Consider the following 21,501-nt stretch of genomic DNA (forward strand, 5'->3'; position numbering starts at 1 on the left):
AAGTACTCAATACACTTTCTGTTAATGTATACTTAATGTTTTAACTATGCTATACTGTGGGGACCGTCTTGTCTTATGTATTTGGTGCTCTGTATGCTTCTTGTATCTATATGGGTGTGTCTTTCCTTAGCTTTTGGGACATTTTCTTTTTCTTTTATGATCTTGTTGAAGACCTGGTATATGACTTAGGATTATTTTCTCTTGTCTATGCCTGCATTTCAAAGGTTTGGTTATTCATGGTGTCCCATTTCCTGTGTGATCTTTTCCTGTTTGTTTGTTTATCAAGTCCTCATATTCCTTGCTTATTTGGTCCTGATCTTCTATCTTCTGTTTGATTCACTCTTCTTGTATGGCTTTCTTTTGAATATTTTAGTTAAATTATTGGGTTTTCACTTCCATGTTCATTTCAACTTGAGTCTGATGGGGGAATGTGTCTCTGTATGCTGTGAATGTGTTGCTCTGATTGGTTGGTTGATAAAATGCTGATTGGCCAGTAGCTGGGCAGGAAGTATAGGCAGGATAAGCAGACAAGGAGAATGCGGGGAAGAGTAAAGCTGAGTCAGGAGACGCCAACCTGCTGTCCAGACAGCAGCATGTAATGGCACACAGGTAAAGCCATGGAACATATGGCAACATATAGATTAACAAAAATGGGCTGAGTTTAAGTGTAAGAGCTAGTCAGTTGTGGGCCTGAGCTAATGGCCAAGCAGTTTTAATTACTATAAGCCTCTGTGTATTTACTTGTGTCTGAGCAGCTGCAGACCAGGCAGGACACAGAAAACCTTTCAGCTACATGATTCCTCTTCAATGATTCCATTTCCTTGTTGGATCCTATTCTCAAGTCCTGGATTATCTTTGTCATTCCCATCAGCCCTGTGTTTGTGTTTTCTTGAGCATCACTCAGGTTTTTATTTTCCTTAAGTTCTTTCTCTTTAATTTTGTGTCTTCTTTAAACTCCTTAAATTCTTTGATGAAGTTTATGATTGTTCTTTTAAATTGTATCTTTTTGTTGTTGTTTTGGTTTTTTTGAGACAGGGTTTCTCGGTGTAGTTTTGGTGCCTGTCCTGGATCTCACTCTGCAGACCAGGCTGGCCTCAAATTCACAGAGATCCCCCTGGCTCTGCCTCCTGAGTGCTGAGATTAAAGGTGTGCGCCACCACCGCCCAGTTTAAATTGTATCTTATAGTTCATCTAGGGAATTCTCATTGGCATGCATTTCTTCAGAACTGGCAGGCTGTGAAGAGAAGATACTGGCTGGATCTTTCATATTGTTGGTATTTTTGCAATGGGATCTGGACATGTGGGTATTTTGGTTAATTATAAATCTGATATGGACACAGCAGGCTGAGGAAGAAGAGATCGTGTTGAGGGTGGTTTGCCCTAGAGGTTGGAAGTGGGTTAACAAAGTCAGGTGGACTGAGGAGACTGGGGTAATGTACAGGATATGCCTCCTTGTCCAAGACAAGGGTGTGGGGAGGTAGATCTGGCTAGGTGCAAAGGTTGGCTATAATGTGGGAGGGTCTTTGAGTTGGGAGATAGGTAGGAGGGTCCTAGCAGAAGCCTAGAGATCAGTTACAGGGCAGGCAGAAGAGGTCTGTCTAAGCTGGGGCAATTGATGCAGGACCTGGCCTGGATCTGGTGGGTTGGGGAGAAGGTATGAACTAGGAGGAAGAGGGAGACTCACAGGATAGACCCTGGAGAAGGATGTGGGAGATCTGACTGAGTGGAAAAGTTGGGTGCAGTGTCTCTGAATATCATTTTAACAATGCCAAGTATTTACTAATTAAGATTTCCCTCAATTTTAAATAACAAATATACATATATTTTATATACACATGTGTACATATATTTTTAATCTTTCTGTAATTAATTTGAAGTTTTAGTCGTGGAAGCAGTAGCATAATACATCTGATAGTGTTGATAAGGGTTGCTTAGGTCAAGTAAGTGTTGCACAAATAGAAATCATGCTTGCTCCAGTTCTACAAGGACCCCACCACAGTCTTTGGGATGGAGGAAAATCACGGGTTTCCCATGTGCTCCTATTTTGGTTTCATCAGTCAGACTATGAATCTTCTTTTTCTTCAAATCCTTCACAGCTGTGTCTATATCGTCCACCTAGAAAAAGGAGAAAAATATGGGTACATCTGAGATGATAAAATACCAAATGCTGCTGTATGTCTTGAACCCATGCCATCTGTTTCCTCTGCCTTTGGACAGGATTATTCCTAAACCATGCAGCCCTGAGTTCCACCCTCAGCACCAAAACAAAACAAAAGCACCCGACAAAATAAGCCTACATTTTTCAGGAAAAAAAAAAAAAGATGAAAACTGCAACACCAAAGAGCATTCATGTTAGATGTTTCTTTTTATAACCTACATTGTGTATATTAAACTTCAGACATTTAATATTGAACAAACTTTTTCTGAGGGAGTTGGGTTTCTCATCCATAACAGAAAAGAAAAAAAAAAAAAGGTTGTTATGTGTGGATCTTAAGTTCCCCAAAGGTTCATTAGTAAACACTTGCTCCCCAGGTGGTGCTGTTGGGATATGGTGAGAGCCTTTAGTAGGCAGGGTTTAGAGGGAGGTTTCCAGCATTAGAGCTATGCCTTTGGAGGAGACATGGAGCCACAGCTGTTCCTCTTCCTGGTGTCTTTTGCTTCCTGTCATGATGTGCTGCTGCCTTATTACAAGCAATGAAGACAATAATTCATGAGTTGGGCGCTCCAAGCCAGCGAGCCAGAATAAGCCTTTCATGTGGTGATATTTTATTTGTGATGAAATGTGATATTTTATTTGTATGTTAATAAAGTTTGCCTGGAGATCAGAGGTCATAGGCACAAACAGAAGTCAGGCAGTGGTAACACACACCCTTAATCTGATCACATGGCAGGCAGAGTCTCTGTGTGGTCAAGGACACAGCCAAGCGTGGTGACATGAGCCTTTAATCCCAGTACAGACCATAGAGACCTGGAGGTCTGTATAGACATGTAGTGACGAGGAAGTCATGTGGCTGGGCTTGGAGCCAATGAAAAGGAAGAACAGGAAAGCAATAAAAACACAGGTCAGACAGGAAGAATCGCTCTCTGTGGAAGCCACTGCGTGGTGGTAAGCTAAGGCTAGTTGTGGCTATTCACTCTGATCTCTTTGGCTGTTACCTCTGTATTTGGCTCTGTGCTTCTTATTTAATAAGACTGTTTAGAAATTCATCTACACTTTCATTTTTACAAGTACATTGTCTCTGCTATTTCTTTTAGTGAAGGAAATCTACTAGCCCAAACATCTACCATTTGAATAATTAAAATAGGGTGTTTCTCTAATCCTAAGGTCCCCTGACTCTCCCAGAAATCCTACCTGGTTATGACCTTTGAGATTAAAACTAGAAATGAAAATCACTACAAAGCTGCTATCAAAATGTTACTTCCACCATAAGACCACAAACTTGTGATTGTGCAATTCTCTGCTGAGTCGCTTCCATGTGTCTCGTTTATTCGCAGTGCAGGGGAGGAGGGTCAGACAAGTGATGGGGACAGTGGGAGCCCCGTGTGATAATGGCTTAGGGATTTTGCTGCAGGGGCCAGTAAGCTTATGGGGTTTTGAGTGACAACTCATGTATTCTGCAGGGTTACATACACAGATACAGATACATGTATTAGTCAGAGGGCTTGGAATCGATGACACCCCAACAGCAACAATTCAGACACCCAGATCTTGTTTCTGACACTATTCTCCAGTTATAGGATCACGGCTTCTTGGAAAAATACTGAGTCTGCAGCCACAGGAAACAAGAAAGTTTAGAAACTTTTGTAGAGTTATTTATTTGTATGTGTAGGAATGTTTTGTTTGCATGTATGTCTGTGCACCGTGTGTGTGCCCAGTGCCTGCAGAGGCCAGAAGAGGGTTGGAGCCTCTAGAAATGGAGTTACAGTCATGAGCTGCCATGCGCGTGCTGAATAGAACCGGAGTCCCCAGAAGAGCAACAAGTGCTCTTAACTGCTGACCACGGCTGAGCCACCTCTCCCGCCCCAGATAATAGAAAGGATTTTTTTTTTATGGTGTGGTATGTCAACCCACATAGATCCAAATAGCTCCCAAGAGCTGAAGCTATAAACACAAGTGCAGGCTGATGCAACTTTCCATTTCGTAAGTGAGGCTTTGCATAATGGCTACCTTCCAAAGAGAAAGTATGGAGGGAAAAAAGGAATGGTTGCTTTACAGTGGTATAATGAACTGACTTAGGTAGACGAGCAATGTAATATTATATTTGGTTTTTCGAGACAGGGTTTCTCTGTGTAGTTTTGGTGCCTGTCCTGAATATTGCTCAGTAGCCCAGGCTGACCTCGAGCTCACAGAGATCCGCCTGCCTCTGCCTCCCGAGTGCTGGGATTAAAGGTGTGTGCGCCACCGCTGCCCGGCCTGTGTTATATCTATTGACGTGCAAGAATAAGAATGGCAGCTGCCAGCCGGGCGGTGGTGGCGCACGCCTTTAATCCCAGCACTTGGGAGGCAGAGGCAGGCGGATCTCTGTGAGTTCGAGGCCAGCCTGGTCTCCAAAGCGAGTTCCAGGAAAGGCGCAAAGCTACACAGAGAAACCCTGTCTCGAAAAACCCAAAAAAAAAAAAAAAAAAAAAAAAAGAATGGCAGCTGCCTTTCCAAATCAACAATCTCAGTTCAACCAGGAGAAAAACGTCAGGCAACTCCCCTCAGTGACAGACAGTAACCAGAAAACCTTCTAATGTGTCAAGGTCACCAACACAAGGACAGTCTGAGACACTGTCATGGTAAGAGGAGTCCAAGGAGACAGCTGAATCTGACATGAAATTCTGGCACCACAACAACCAAAGGACACTGGATAAAAGGTATGGAAATCTGAACAAAATCTAGACTTTAGTTACTAATAGTGGCTCAACCTTGGTTCTTTAACTGTGACAAACATATCACACTAACGATCAGATGTTCTTTAATACAAATAATCTGAAGAAATCAATCACGCTTGTGATGACCGGGTCTTGTTAAATACTGGTTAGAGGAAGTCAACTGTAAAATGACATCTGTAACTCAATTTTGTAAGTTTGATTTATGGCCTGTGTGTAGATACTCATTTCAGAGAGCTACCTTTAACTCTGATTGGCATAATATCATCTAATGAGTACCTATTTGATAGGTCAGGGCAAAATGACATGTTGGAAATTACTTTAAGATGGTATAACAAAGAAAAAAGATGTGACAAGCTCTTGAAAACTATTGAATCTGGGTGGTTGGAATTTAGGGGTTCATATTTTTTTCTACTTCTCATGTTGAAATTTTATAAGTATATATTATTTATAAGTATGATGCCTTTTGATAACCTCTATTTAAACTGTGGCAAAAATAAATATCTACATCTACAGTTTAGATGTTACATCCTGTATTTTAGTGTATTATTTAATAGTCCATAATCTAAGAAGCAATCCTATGCTAAATGCCTTAGTTAGCTTTGTTCTGTTGAGATAAAACATCGTGACCAAAAGCAGCTCTGGGAAGAAAGGGTTTATTCCATCTTCAGCCTTAGATCACACTCTATCACCGAGGGAAGTCAGAGCAGGAACACCTCTTATTGGCTTGTTCTCCTGGCTTGTCCTCTAGTTGAGAACCAGACCCATCTAAGGCTTCCTAGAGATCCCAGTGAAAGACAAAGAGAGCAGTAGTTCAGTGTCCTCGTCCAGGGGCAGACTTGGCAAGGTCAGTCTGGGGCTGGATCGAGGACCTCAAAGGAGTCAAGGTTACAGTTTCTGGGGATCTTTCTATTCCCCTTGAGCTGTGGTTATCAGTACTAATGCTGGGTCTGAGGTGTCCTGTGTTCTCTTTGCCTACAATGTCTGATTTAGCTCTCTGCTGACCTCGGTCATTTCCCCCCTGTAAATAGTAATATAAGAAGCTGTGCAAGATTTCCCCATCCCAGCTTTTGCCTTTGTCTTCTTTATTTATTTACCATCCCGTAATACCCTGCCTCTGTTTGGGACTCTTATTCCTGAGGGTTTGGGTCATTCTCTTATACACCTTGAGGCCACCTGCCTAGGTGTGGCACCACTCACAATGGGTCAGGCCCTCCCACATCAATCACGTAACCAAGAAATACCCCACAGGCTTGCCTACAGGTTGATCTTAGGGAGGCACTTCCTCAGTTGAGGTCTCTTTCTCTCAGGTGACTCTAGCTGAGAAAAACCCAGCCAACAAACTAACACTTCTAAAATGGAACAAGTCACTTTTCGAAATCCTTATTGGACCAGCATCTATTTCTATTACTCTTTCTTTCTCTGACTCGTTTGATTTTAAAGATCTTGTGCTAGATCCACCCTTCTGTTAGTGTTGCTGTGAAATTTACAATCCTTTTTAATATTAGATTATTTTTAATTATGTGTCTGCGCGTGGGTATGTACTTGTGGGTGCAGGTGCCTGGAGGCTGGAGGCATCAGGTCTTCTGGAGCTGGAGTGGTACAGGAGGTTGTGAATGCCTGACATGGGTGCTCTTAACCACCAAACCATCTCTCTAGCTTAGTAGTTCTCAACCTTCCTAATGCTGCAACCCTTGAATACAATTCCTCATGTAGAGGTGACAACCACGAAATTATTTTTGTTGCTACTTCATAACTGTGATGTTTGCTACTGTTATGAATCATAATGCAAATATCTGATATATCCAATGGTTCAAGGCGATCCCTGTGAAAAGGTCATCATCCCCCCAGGGGTCGGAACCCACAGGTTGAGAACCACTGCTCAAGCTCCAAATTTACAGTTCTTTAAGAATACTCTCTTTAAGAAATCTCTCAAACCCTGTCTCGAAAAACAAAAACAAAAACAAAAAAAAAAAAAAAAGAATTCTCTCAACACGTTATTTGATTACAAAAATATTAAAATAAAACTGTCTTTATTTTCTGAATTGAAAGTACATGCAATAGCTGCAAAAGAATGCAAAAACAAACAAACAAACAAACAAGCCCCAACAACTTGCTTTGGGAAATAAATTCTAGCCGCCCCCCCCAAACAATAAAAACAACATGGTCAATAACACCCACCTTTAAAAGTGCCTTCGCTATCCTGCACACCAGCAGTTGTGCCTCAGAAAGTTCTCTGAATGTCATTAGTGTAAATCTGGGCTGTCTGATTCCCTCTTTAACTTCTTGCCAGCAACTGAATGTGAGTCTGGAACCGAGGCTGATTTTCCCTCCTTATGGTGAGTTAAGAATGGCAGTTATCAAAGCTTTAAAATGTTTGGATTATCATAATTAGAATTCAGAAGAGTCAGGTAAATTTTTATCGCCTTAAGTACTCAGTGGCCCCATTTAAAAATGACAATGTGGGGCTGGAGAGATGGCTCAGTGGTTAAGAGCACTTGTTCTAACAGGACCTGGTTTTGGTTCCCAGCAGCTACAATGGTGGTTCACTACCATCTGTAACTCCAGTTGCAGGGGACCAAATGTCCTCTTCTGACCTCTGTGACACCAGGCAAGCAAGTGATAAACGTACACACATGCTGGCGAACACATCTACATATAAAACAAAATGAATCTAAAAAAAAAAAAACTAAAATGACAATGAAATTTTCTTTGCTAGCAGGCAAATTTTTACCTTGTGTCTTTAAAGTACATAATTCTCAGTTTAACAAACAAGCAAACTGTTATAAACAAGTAGCAATGTGCCAGTTTTAATAGTTCATGAGAATTTGATTGATTTAACAAAGAGACTTCATTTTACATAAAAATACAATGTTGTTAATTGATAACAATAATGAATAAATTAAATCCTCAAACTGATTTAAATCTATTAAAGCTAAGTGAAAAGTCTAGATTAAATATTCATGTTTCAATCCTACCCTAAAGGCTAAATCTAAGTGAACTGTATAAGCATAGCATTATTCTGAGTAGAGCAGGACTGACTGCTCAGTAGTTAAGTGTTCACTGCTGCTTTCCTAGAACACCCAAACTCAGTTCCTAGAGTTCGGTTCCCAGCACCCATGCTGGGTGGCTCACTACCAACTGTAACTCCAGCTCCATGAGACCCAGTGTCCCACTCTGGCCTCCATAGGCACCCCATAATAATAAATCTTCTAAAAACTCTCCCTCTCTTCAGAGGCTTCCTGTGTATTCCTAGGAATGCTTCAGGTGGCATTTGTTCCCCAAGTTTCCTGATTTGCTACCAAGCCTGGTAGTGACTATGTCCAGCATTTCCCAAATGCTGGGCTCCACTGAAATGTTCACCAGTTGACAGTAAAACACTTTTAAAGGCTAGATTTTAATGACAGGTGCTACAGTTTTGCTCTTGACTATCCCCAGAGGCCTGATTTCCAGACCATAGTTCTATTAGGGGTGGTGGAACCTTTAGAAGTGGGACCTCATGGGAGGGAGCTAGGTCACTGGGGATATGCTCTTGAGGGGTGTGGTGGTTTAGAAGAAAATGGCCCCTTATAGGAAGTGGCACTATTAGGAGATGTGGCCTTGTTGAAGGAAGTGTGCCACTGTGGGGGTGGACTTTGAAGTCTCCTCTGCTCAAGCTATGCTCAGTGTGACACACAGTTTACTTCCTATGGATCAAGATGTAGAACCCTCAGCTCCTTCTCCAGCACCATGTCTGCCTGCATGCCCCCATGTTGCCTGCTGTGATGACAATGGACTAAACCTCTGACACTGTAAGCCAGCCCCAATGAAATGTTTTCCTTTATAAGAGTTGCCGCGGTCATGGTGTCTCTTCACAGCAATAGAGACCTAACTAAGACAAGGGGATGATGGCATACTGCCCTCTCGTCTTTCTCTGTAATAAAATACACTTATAAAACAACGATAGTATGAAGAGAAACCTCACCAAACTGTCCACCTGTTTTGCTTTGCCTTGTTCTCTGTAAATGTTGCCATCCCATGAAATCCCCTCATCTAGGAGACAGTGGCCCAGACACCACTAGCAGAGGATGTCCTGGGGAGGGTTATCAGAAGCCAAAAAGAAAATGGAGCTTTAAAGGTTGTTCACTATGCTGCCCCGACTGTCCTTGAGCATGTATGATCCGGTGATGTTCCTGCCTCAGCCTACAGGGTGGGTGGGACAACAGGTGTGTGACACCACTCACTAGACTGAAGTTATTCTTTGTGCGGCTGCACGCAGGTCAGAGGTCTATGCCTTCTTCAATCACTCTACTGTTTTTGAGACAGAGTCTCTGAACCTGGAGCTCACAGGTAAGGCCAGGCTTGCTGGCTGGTGAGTCCAGGGACACCTCTGTCTCTGCCTCCACAGTATGGGGATTATCGACAAGTGTCACCACACTGGCTTTACAGGGGGCTGGGGATCAAGCTCAGGTCCTCACACTTGTGTGGCAAGCTCACTAAGCCATCTTTCTAGGTCCTTGAAATTACTTTTGAAAGTGGAATTTCTCTCTTCTTGGTTGAAGAGCATTCCTCAGGATGGAGGAACTAAACTATTTCACTAGCCTTTTACTTTCAAGTCACATATCTTTCATAAGGCCTGCACGGCTCGATGAAGAAGGACCTGTAAAACACAAAAACATGAACGGGAAAACAACTCATCTATGATGTGGCCATTCCAACACCAAAACTGGAACAGTGCTGCATGTTTTTACCATTGACCTATCTTACATTAATAATGGTATTTTTCTTATATACTTTTTCTCATCAGGCTGCAAGAGTAGGATCATTTTTAAATCAAACCTAATGTTCTTCCTGTACAAACACCTGCTTCCCGTTCCTGTCTCTACACTCACCCGTCTGGTTAAAGGCCTCGAGGTAGTCAGTCTCTGCTGTCCCTCGCCAGCAATGTCTATACTGCACCGCCCCAGCATGCTGGGCTGCCTCCTCACCCACCCCTTGTGACTGCACACCTCCTTCCACTTCAGCTCACACTCATCATGCTATGGCACACTTCCCCTGCACACCCAGAGGCCCCTCTCCCTGATAATACACAATTGTTCCCTAAACCACAGGCTCCGCATCTTGCTTGGGCCCCAACAACATGCACCCAAGAGTCCCAGTGTATAGAGCTTCCTCATCCTGTTTGTGTCTTTCCCGTACCTGCCCAATGAATCTACCCTTATGACAATGAACCTATTCAGGCCCTGGTGCTCCATACCACGCTAGCTCTCATGAGGGCACACATCTCATAACACTTGGTCTCTGGCTTCCTATGTTAATCATCGTTTCCATGAATGATGTACTCTACACCTCACTAGCCCTGACCCCACCTTCCCATGCTAAGCAACCTCCACCCCCAACACACACACACACACACACACACACACACACACACACACACACACACACACACACCACTCTCCCTCACACTGCAGGTCCAATCCTGTGTGGACCTCTTATCAAGTACGGCTTCTACTCACTGTACTGGGCTGTGTCTCATCTCCTGTAGCTGTCACACAGGACAAGAAACTGGGCAGTTTACAATCAACAGATGCTGTTTTCTCACACTTCTAAAGTCACAAAGTGTGTCCACAGCAGATACCACACAATCAGAGGTTTCGAATGAGGTCTCAGTGAGAAAGAACACAGGATACTAGGCAGAAGAAAGCCATCTCTCCAATGGGTGGCCTTATGATGGCCAAAAAGGAACAACTCTATGAAAGAAATGGCAAAAGACATACAAGCTAGAAAAGAAGTATGAACACTTACAGATGTGTAGTTCTTCAATCTCCCCCCTTCCCCAGAGTGACTTAATGCAGCCAGACGCATTAAGCTGCCTATCCTCCAGAGTGCAGAAAAACAAAGCCACCCTTCCACTGGACAATGTTTTCTGAGGCCAACAGAATCCCCAGTAAGAGCAAGGACAGAGTGCACATAAACACACATTGCTGGGCTGAGTCTGCTTGGGCCCTGTTATCTAAGCTGTGGTCACTTCTGCTGCCTTAATACTAGGTGGTACCCTAAGTCTATGGCATCAATTCTGCTGTAGAATAGGAGTCGCAGAACATAAGGGACTGGTATGCAGGGTGCTGGCAATTTTGCAATTAGTCATCCACCACATGGTAAGTAAACCCCAATTAAACCCATTCTACTCATCAAGGTGGAGTTGGATGAGTTATTCTTTGGGCTGTTGGGGCCCTTGAGTTCAGACAGACATCTTTCATGTCTCCCCAGAAAAGTCATGCAACAAAAAGATAGACATATCTTAATAATGTATATGACCAAACTGCTGGAGAAAGCTGAGGAAACCCATGTTTATGATTTGGTGCTTATGAACCTTCTACCTCGTCAAGTTTTTCAACAATCTTGAGTCTCATGTTCACAAAGGCTAGACATGTTGCTGCTTCTGGCGTATGTGAATGCTGCTGGTCCCAACCCCCACATTACTGGTAATTTGGAATTCAAATCATTTTACAGCTTAAAAAATTTCACATTAGCCGTTTTCTCAGAACACCCATGATTATAGCACATGGAAAGCATGGCTCTTTCCATTACAAGTCAGGATCTAGGAGTCAGAAGGAGACTAAGCAGTTACGAGCACCGCCAACTCTTTCAGAAGGTTAGTTCCTGACACCCACATGGAAGCTCACAATCACCTGTAACTCAAGTTCCAGGGGATCCAGGGCCCTCTATGCCCTCTTCTATCCTCTTAGATAACAGTTACATATATACATGCAGGCAAAACACTCACACACATTTAAAAAAAAAAAAAGGCAGGATCTAGGGACTTGCTCTCCAAAAAGGCCTGTTTCCAACCTGCCTATTACCAATAGGCAATGGCAGAAGGCATCATCAGAAGAGACCACACAGTCCTCCCTAGTTTTGTGGGGATACACACACATATAAACTCAGAAAGAAAGAAATCCAGCTACCCTCGGAACAACACTTAGCTTGCCGAGTCCAAGAGGACTCCTGTAGAACCTCCTATTAAAAGTCCTGTTGAGCTCCAAGCTGTAAGAGTGCACTCAGTATCAGTCACACGAGGTGGGCGTCTGGGAAGGCACTGGGGTCAGTACTGCCATGTGTCACATGAGAAACCTTGAGTAGAAACTGGGCAGCAGCGATCCAGCTCCCTGACTCATCCTCCTGAGCAAACATTGACACCACTCTACTACACGGCCACAGGAACCGGAACGATGACCCCAGAGAGGGCTTCTGATTGGCTTTATCATGACATTCTATACTTTAGAAGACAGTTCAAGACCCAAGTCCTTCAGCCAGAATAGATTATTACAGCTATAGTCCTGTAATACACTGAGGTTGAAATCTCAATATTCACACTCACAAATACGTTTTCTGTTCAAGGAAAGGCAAGACATTTTGCTCCACCTGCTCTGAGGAACTAAGCCCACTTCATCTTGTGACACCACTATCTGAGAATGCCACAGCTCTGAGAGAACTAAAAATTGTCCATTGTCTCCATCTTATAGTATCTCTCCATCCAGAAAAAAGGTAAGGCTATCTTGGCAATACTGGTTTTTAAAATTTTAAAAGTTGGGGCTCGAGAGATAGCTCAGTGGTTAAGAGTACTTGCTGCTCTTCCAGAGGCCTGGAATTTAGTACTCACATGGTGGTTCACAGCTATCTGTTCCAGGGGATCTTACGCCCCTTGCTGGCCTCCACAGCACTGGCCGCATGCACAGACATACATGCAGGCAAAACACCCAAATGCATAAAATCAATCCTAAAAGATAAATCAATAAAAACTGTCGAGTGTTGCAGAGATTGATAGACAAGACTGACCCAGACGGATGCTCTCACTTTCTTCCTTTTAAGGATAAAAACCTCCCTTTATTCTATCAGGACACATGGTTGCCTAGACATAGACTACATTCCCCAGTCCCTTTTACAGCCACGTGTACCAGCTGACTAAGTTCAGGTCCGCGGGATGTGAGTAAAAGTGACAGATAAAATGCCCAAGTCACCTCACAGGCACTCGCCCTTATTCTCTCTCTGATTCCCTTCTCGTCAGTTGTTAAACAGCAGTGCCTGAGGCAGTCCCGTAAACCATGTGTGACAGTTTAGGACAGGAAAGTGAAATCCGTGTAATTAAGCCACTTTGGTATGCGGCGACTTCACGACAACAGAGGCGTATCAGACTGGAGTAGACGGAGCACTTCCTACACTGTCCCATGTCACCCACCTCATTTTGGGCTCATAACATTTCTATTTCCCTCTTCTGATCTCTACTTTGGAATTTGCTGTTACTTTCCTGGACTCGCAGTCTTTTTTACTTAACTGAACTTCTGACTCACAGCTGGCCTCCTTTGACGGCATGAGCTCTCTTGATGTGGAACCTAGACCACACAGTGGAGGAGAAAGAAGAGTAGACTCAAAGGCAGATGGTCCAGCTTTTCATCCTGGGGGCTTACACAAACCCTCTGTCCACCGATAAAACCTGCAGCCAAAGCAACCTCCAAGGATGAAAGAAAGGATAAACACAGGCTGTGTGTAGTCCCCTGGCCTGATGTTGGATAGCTTCCCCAACCTCACATTTTAAGTTCTGATCATACAACGAAGGCAACTGGCCTCGAGGCTAAGAGTGCATACCCTGGAAACAGAACCTGAGCCTTGCCATGTACATGTAATGTTACTGTGGGCAAATTAATCAAGTCTTGTTTTTTTGTTTTTTGTGTTGTTCCTCCTGTCATATGGGTTAGTAGCATCCTAATGGAGTAGCTATGAGAACTACAGAAAAGAATCTTCCTCAAGTATTTCATACATGCCAAAGGGTATGCATGTGCTTGTCAGCTGTTATGATGGCCTTTCCCCATGCTACTCCCTCTGCCATAGCAGCCCTCTCCTCCTATTCTCTGGTGGAATCCTTCACAGTCATTATAGCCAATGCCCCGTGATACCTTGCAGCTCCTTGACCCAAGCAATCAACCTCTACCTCATTGTATTACCGAACAGACACACATCTTAATTCCATTATCACAGTAGAGTCCACTTGACTGTTTAAATATCCCCACCTCACTGGAGACATGGTCCATGTATTTTGCTGAATTCCAGGTACTTAGCAGAAAGTAGGTTCTCATGTTTGAATATATCCTTGACTTCATTCTGGTCAACCTCGCTCTCTTCTGGATTAGGACTGAGGCGTTGCCATTAATTCTGTCATTATGTCTTGCTGATGAATTTTCCTATCAAGTTCTTTAAGCTGAAGCCTAACTGGCGTTGCTGGTAGCCTCAAAGTCAGTTAGCCAAACATGACCATCTGCAGATAAAAATCCTCTAATAAGAACGCTCTTGTCAAACATTTCTTCATGTTTTCTTAGATACTGCTAGCAAAATGCAGTTTAGAAGACATTAAAAAACCAGGGCCCCGAGAGATGGCCCCATGAGTAAATGTGCTCGCCACCAATCCTGATGGCCTGAGTTGGATCCCCTGAATACACAGAGGAAGCAGAAAACTGGCTCTTGAAAGTTGCCCTCTGATCTCCGAGTGCGTGGTATAGTATGGGGTGGTGGTGGTGGTGGTGGTAATTTTTTTTTTAAACTTCAGTAATTGAAAATAAATTGGTTTCGTAATAAGGAACAAGTTGTTTTTTTGTTTGTTTGCTGTTTTTGTTTTTCGAGGCAGGGTTTCTCTGTGTGTAGTCATGATTATCCTGGAACTTACTCTGTAGACCAGGCTAGCCTCAAACTCACAGAGGTCCACCTGCCTCTGCCTCCCAAGTGCTGGGATTAAAAGCATGTGCCACCACTGCCCGGCAAGTTATTCAATGTTTTAAGGATAGATCAGAATTATGAGACTACTTTGGCTGGGATGTAGCCCAGTGTCTGGCACATGGTTAGCTTGCACGAGGCCCTCAGTTCAATCCCTGGCACTGCAACTAAAGCCTCGGCATGTTGATGTAATTCTTATTTTTTAAACTTTCTTCATGTGTCTAATTGCCTTGTAGTGATAGTGAAAAGCACTTACATTCCTATTACAAGGGAGGCCACATTTAATCAAAACATCTACTTTGGTGGCCTATTTTAAGTCTATTGGATCTAGTTGTCCCCAAAATACATTAATATTATTGTTATAGTTTCCTGAAAGGAGAGTGAACGCATGCACATACATATGCATATACATACTTGCATGAATACACACAGACATACACATTCACCTTTAAAGAAAAATAATAGTAAGAAGAGTAATAGTACCATTCATTTTAAAACATAATAAAAGATTCTGGAGAGATGGCTCAGAGGTCAAGAGCACTGGCTGCTCTTCTAGAGGTCCTGAGTTCAATTCCCAGCAACCATATTGTGGTTCACAACCTTCTATAATGAGATCTGATGCCCCGTTCTGGCCTGCAGGCATACATGCAGGCAGAACACTGTATACATAATAAGTAAATAAATCTTTAAAAAAAAAAAGATTCTGGTTATATGTAGGCTTAAACAGTACAAAGCATTTGTGTGAGAGAGATTTCAAACAGCACACATTTAGATGATAAAATACCTCGATGCAGAGGTGATGCATTCCTCCAGCCTTCTTCTTCTGCAGAAAGCCTGAGATTGGACTGTCGCTCCCCAGTGGGTGAAGAAGTTCCAGTTTGGTGTTGCCCAGGTCGACAAAAACAACAGATACTCCATGTTCTGGAAGAGGGACCGCCTCACTTACCTGGGCCCCCAGAACATCCCTATAAAATGATGAGGCCTTTCCCAAATCTGGCACTGCTATGGCCACGTGATTGAGCCGACCCAGGTTCCACACAGGACCTGACATTTGATCCAGGGACTGTGATTTGGAAAAACTTCTCCCTCCGGCAACTGGAATTTGGACTCTGGAGAAAAGCCCTGAAAGAAAAAAATCAAATGGCCATTTATACCTCTCTTTTGAGAATTCATGTACTTCTAAATTTAATTTTAAAAACTGAACAAAGAACTATAAAATGCATTGTTTACATATCTATGTATTTTAATTATTTGATATTAAATTAGAAAGACTTATGTGAAAACTACTCACTCTGCTCTGCCAAGAATTAAAGAGATGTGTGTCACCCAAGCCTGGTGGCACAGACCTATAATCCTGGCAGCTCTGGAGGCAGAGCCAGGAAGAGTGGAAGTTCAAGGCCTGCCTAAGCTGCAGAGTGCGTTCAAGGCCAGCATGCCGAGGACACAGCTAATCGGCAGAGCATTTAACTACTAAGCACGAGGCTCTAGGTTCAAACTGCAGGAGGGAAAGCTATTTGGTTAGAATTAGAATCTCATTCTTGGGGCTAGAGAGATAATTTAGAGGTTAAGAGCACTTTCTGCTCTTGTAGAAGACCCGAGTTCAGTTCCCTTTTGCCTGTAACTCCAGCTGCAAGAGGAGTTTATGCCTCTGGCTTCCAAGGGCACTTGCACTCAAGTACACAAACCCACACCCAGACCCAAACACTTACACACAATTAAAAATAATAAAAATACTTTAAAATTCCAATTCTGAGCTTCACTTTCACTCTGAACAAAGAAAAGCACTTCTCATAGTAATTTATATTTACTGTAACACTTAGGGGTAAAATTTTGCACATTAGGAGTACTCAGTGATGTTTGCATTTTATGTAAGTTGAATGTGATAGTGAGCAGCACACACTCAATGATAAGAACAGGCAATTTTTTTTTCCCAATCTGTACCTACTTTTTGTTTTACACCATGGGATGAATTCATCAAAGGTGCTATGCAGTACTTTGGGTGTATATTTTGTTTACTATCAACTAAGGAAAGCATCTAACCTCTTGGTGGAAAGCAAGAATGAGGTGTATACAACATGTTGGGATTTCTTCTGAGCCAGAGTTTTACACTATTCCTTTATTTAATTTTGGCAGAGCAGAAGCAGAACTACTTCGGGCTGTGAAGAAACCCTCACTCAATGTGCTGGATAGTTTTTATGAAAACCTGACACAAGGTAGAGTCATTTGAGAAGAGTAAACCTTAATTGAGAAAATGCCTCCACCAGATGGGCCTTTGGGGAAACCTGTACATTTCCTTAATTGGTGATTAATGTGGGGGAGCCTAGCCTATTGTGGATTTTGCCATTCCTGAGCTGGTACTCTGGGTACTGTAAGAAAGCAGGCTAAGCAAGCCAGTAAGCAGCACTCCTCCATGGCTTCTGCCTCAGTTCCTGCTGTGAGGTCCTGCCTTTACTTTCCTCAGTGATGGACTGTTACCTGAAGGATAACATAAAATAAACCATTTTTTCCTTAAGTTGCTTTTTGTTGTAGTATTTATCACAGCAATAGAAACTTCACTAAGACATTTATGAACTGAAGGAGATGATATGTGTGTTTTGGGGGGAGGGTCCCCTATCTGTTACTCTCCTCCCTACTTCTGGGCTTTAAAAGACAGACTCCACAGAAAGAAAACTATATACATATGATGTAAATACTTAATTGTAAAAAATATAACATGTAAGCGAGTGTACTGGCTGGTTTTGTGTGTCAACTTGACACACGCTAGAGTCATCAGAGAGGAAGAAGCCTTGGTTGAGGAAAAGCCTCCATGTGACCCAGCTGTGAGGCATTTTCCCAATTAGTGATCAATGGGGGAGGGTCCAGGCCATGGTGGGTGGTGCCATCCCTGGGCTCCTGGATTCTATAAGAAAGCAGACTCAGCAAGCCATAGAGAGCAAACCAGTAAGCAGCTCTCCTCCATGGCCTCTGCATCAGCTCCTGCCTCCAGGATCCTGCCCTGTTTGAGTTCCAGTCCTGGCTTCCTTCAATGATGAACAGCAATGTAGAAGTATAAGCCAAATAAACTCTTTCCTCCCCAACTTGCTTTATGGTCATGATGTTTTGTTGCAGCAATAGAAACCCTGACTAAGGCAGTTTAAGAAGGTTTTCTACTACGTCGTGGTCCATGACAAATTAGTGAAAAACCCAAAAGTGCTCATCACCTGTAGTTAATGTAGTCCAATGTTATGTACTCTATGTATTATCATGAAATCTAAGTGTATTAATACTCAAGATACACAAATAGAAATGCACAATTGAAACCTAATCTCAACAAAGAGAATCAATCTTTACAATGTGAGATTCTCTGAAGTTTTCTATTCTGTCTCTGTTTTCAAAATGTTCTAGGATCATCCACTAAATATTCAATTTTCTGGTCCAGTGTCAAGAGCAGACAGGTGGTTCCAAAACCACAATGCAGTGCCAGACACTTAGAGCAGGCACACGGTGAGTTCACCCACTCTCGCTGCAAGTGTCGCGAGCCAGACCAACTCAAGGCTTTCACAGAGGCCTTGTTAAAAGGACAAAAGGGAAGTTCAGTTCTATGTCCTTGCCTAGGGACAGACTTGGCAAGGTCTGGGCTGGGACTGGGCCAAAGTTTCAAAGGAGTTAAGGTTTCAGTTATGGGAACCTGATTTCTTCCCTGAAGGGTTGTGGATATCAGCCCTAAGGCAGCTGTGTCTGAGGTATCCTGTGTTCTCTTTGTCAATATTGTTTGATTCAGCTTCCTGCTGACCCATGGCCCATTCCACCCCTATGAATAGTATGTTTTAATAGTATAAATAGTATATTTATAAATAGTATAGTATAAGATGCTGTACTTCCTGATAAACTTCCTTGGCATAAGTCATCAGCTTTGTGCAGGACCTCCTGGTACCAGATACCTGTCCTTCTGGGTAGGGAGGACCATCCCTAGTCCTCCCCTTCAACACCTTACCAGTTGGGATACTTTATTATAGTTTGTGTCAGCTAAGGACATATAATGATGGCTATCAATGAATTGCACAAACATTATCCATAAGCCTATTTCAAGAGGGCACAGTAATACCATTTCACAAATGTGTGGGGAGTGGATGAAGTCCTGAGTGAATGTGTATTGTTGACATGGGCGCAGTCATGTCAAGGACCCCAATGCTCAACCCATGGAAATGGCAAAGCCTTCCTCTAGTCCAAGTAGAAGTGTATTTAGGAACAACTGACAAATGTATAAAAACCTAGCAACAGCAGCTCCCTCCTCCCAGATGACTGCAGCCCGAGACGGCTCCCTTACAGAGACCTCCCATCTAGAATAGCTAACCCACCCCTTTTGTGTGTGCATAAACACACGCTAGGTTTCCCGGCTGTGCTGATGCCCTCCATCAGAGTGAGCCCAGCCCACTCCATCCTAGCTTTCCTCTGTGTGTGTGTGTGTGTGTGTGTGTGTGTGTGTGTGTGTGTGTGTTGTGTGTGTGTGTGTGTGTGTGTGTGTGTGTGTGTGTGTCTGTCCTTTCTTTACTCCCGAGTCACCCCAGTCAGCTTTCCAGGACTCACCAGTGGAAGACAACGCACAGATGCCAACATCTTTAGTCAAACCGCTCCCCCGCACCCCCCCCCCCCCCCGGCCCCCGTGCATTTCTCCTGACGGTGCTAGTTTGCAATGGGCTCAATGAAAAAGTATTTGTGTTTTCAAAACAACACAGACGGACAAGGTCAGTGAGCTTCCAGATAGTTGGTGCAGTAAGACGTTGTAGGGAGATGTCAAATACTGAGTCCAGGTCCCACCTCTGATGGCCTCCCACTAGGAGGAACACACAGAAATGCCAAAGGAGCAAATGACAGGGTGTTCAAGTGAAAGCCAACTTTAATGTCCTACGCAGTCTGCTCTAAGGACATTGCGGACTCTGGCACATCCAAGGAAGCCTGAGGGGCAGTTATTGGGGCTTTCTCTGTAGCTTCTTATCATTGGGGTCACTGGAACAGCTGGTTCTTTTGATTTAATAGAAAACAACCTTTCTTGTGTATGTCTTACATATAAAGGACAACAGTATGTTGTAGTTAATAAGCTTTTGACACCATCTTACCTCTAGAAGTAAGTGGTAACTGGTTTCTCTAGGGATAAGGTAACTGGTTTGAGGTATCTCTTTTTATTGGCTTTCTTTGGTCTCTGAAATGCATATTTTAGGGATGGTGTAGAAGGTTATTATGATACCAGCGAAAACTCAGTGATAGAGTTTACTTCAAAATGAAGGGACCGGGCTGGCATAGTGGAGCACACCTTTAATCCCAGCACTCAGGAGGCAGAGGCAGGCAGATCTCTGTGAGTTCACAGCTAGCTAGGACTACATAGCAGTTCCAAGATAGCCAGAAATATATAGTCAGACCTTGTCTCGAATAGATAGATAGAGATAGATACATAGACAAATTAAAGGGATAGGATACAAATATATAGTCAACAGGCACATCAGACACTCAGTAGCATCAGTGACTGTCAGGGAAGGCTAGTGGGTTTCATGGTGAGATGCACTGCTTCACACCCAACAAGAAAGCAAGAAGAAAAAAGAGGAAATCAAAAAACGTGTACATTGTTGACCAAAAGGTAAAATGGTATGGCTGTCATGCAATGGTTCAGCAATTCCCCAAAACAAAATTTAAACACTGAATTATCAGAGGACCCAATATCTATTCCTAAGTACTAAAAAACAAAACAAAATCCTGAAAATCAAAACTCAAACAAAAACGCATAGCCTGGTATTCCTAGCAGCAATATTCCCACAGGAAAACAATGGGCTACCATCCAACGTTACTGACACTATAACATGGAAGAACCTCTACACACATCATGCTAAATGATAAGAACAGAACATAAAAGTCATACACAGTATGATCCCATTTACATCACATATCAGAACAGCAGAGAGACAAGCAGAATTGTGATTACTAAAAGCTGGGGGGAAGCGAGAATGGGGATTGTGGTGGTTTGAATGAAAATGGCCCCCATAGGCTAGTATATTTGAATGCTTGCTTCTCACTTGGTGGAACTTTGTGGGAAGAATTAGGAGATGGGGTCTTGTTGGAGTTAGGGGTAGGCTTTGAGGTTTCAGAAGTCCATGCCATTCCCAGTGTCTCTTTCTCTGCACCCCACTTACTGATCAAGGTATAAGTTCTCAGCTACTGCTCCAGTGACATGTCTGCCTGCCTGAGGCCATGCTTCCCCAACGATGGGCATGGACTCACCTTCTGAAACTATAAGCCCCCAATAAACACTTCCTTCGATAAATTGCCTTGGCCATGGTATCTTCAAGCAATAGAAACAGAGAGTGACTGCTTAATACATGTGAGTTTCCTTTTGGGTTATGAAAACATTTTGCAACATGATAAAGGTGACAAGTGTACAACATGGTGAATGTAACAAATACTGTACATTTTTAATAGGTGAACTTTATAAAGGAGGGAAAGGTATGGTTCTGCAACATCTTAGTCAGGGTTTCTATTGCTGCGATGAAACACCATGACCAAAAAGCAAGTTGGGGAGGAAAGAGTTTACTAGGCTTACACTTCAGCATTGCTGCTCATCACTGAAGGAAGTCAGGACAGGAACTCAAACAGGGCAGGATCCTGGAGGCAGGGGCTGATGCAGAGGCCATGGAGGGGAGCTGCTTACTGACTTGCTTACAGTTACAGAGGTTCAGTCCTTTATCATCATGGCAGGAGCACGGCGGCATGTAGGAAGACAAAGTGCTACAGCTGTAGAGCTGAGAATCTTACATCCTGCAGGCAACAGGAAATGGACTGAGACACTGGGCGGTATCCTGAGCATAGGAAACCTCAAAGCCCGTTCCCACAGTGACACACTTCCTCCAATGAGGC

At 43.2% G+C, this 21,501-nt stretch overlaps 1 protein-coding gene across 2 annotated transcripts in view; it reads right to left on the bottom strand.

Annotated features, from left to right (window-relative positions):
- Positions 1 to 1,821: 1,821 nt before the first annotated feature.
- Positions 1,822 to 21,501, bottom strand: part of Mcee (methylmalonyl-CoA epimerase) — a 28,206-nt gene continuing 8,526 nt past the window's right edge. The window contains exons 2-4 of one of the 2 annotated variants that reach the window (XM_052762624.1): positions 21,188 to 21,402; positions 15,404 to 15,741; positions 1,822 to 2,115 (exon numbers count right to left, since the gene is read on the bottom strand). In XM_052762624.1, the coding sequence (XP_052618584.1) occupies positions 1,963 to 2,115; positions 15,404 to 15,741; positions 21,188 to 21,197 (501 nt within the window). In that variant the 5' untranslated portion in view covers positions 21,198 to 21,402 and the 3' untranslated portion in view covers positions 1,822 to 1,962. The remainder of the gene's footprint in view (positions 2,116 to 15,403; positions 15,742 to 21,187; positions 21,403 to 21,501) is intronic. The other variant, XM_052762623.1, reaches the window with a different exon arrangement.

The sequence above is a fragment of the Peromyscus californicus genome, unplaced genomic scaffold (genome assembly GCF_007827085.1).
Source record: "Peromyscus californicus insignis strain IS unplaced genomic scaffold, ASM782708v3 Scaffold_4__1_contigs__length_199733344, whole genome shotgun sequence".
In the NCBI taxonomy this organism is placed as follows: domain Eukaryota; kingdom Metazoa; phylum Chordata; class Mammalia; order Rodentia; family Cricetidae; genus Peromyscus; species Peromyscus californicus.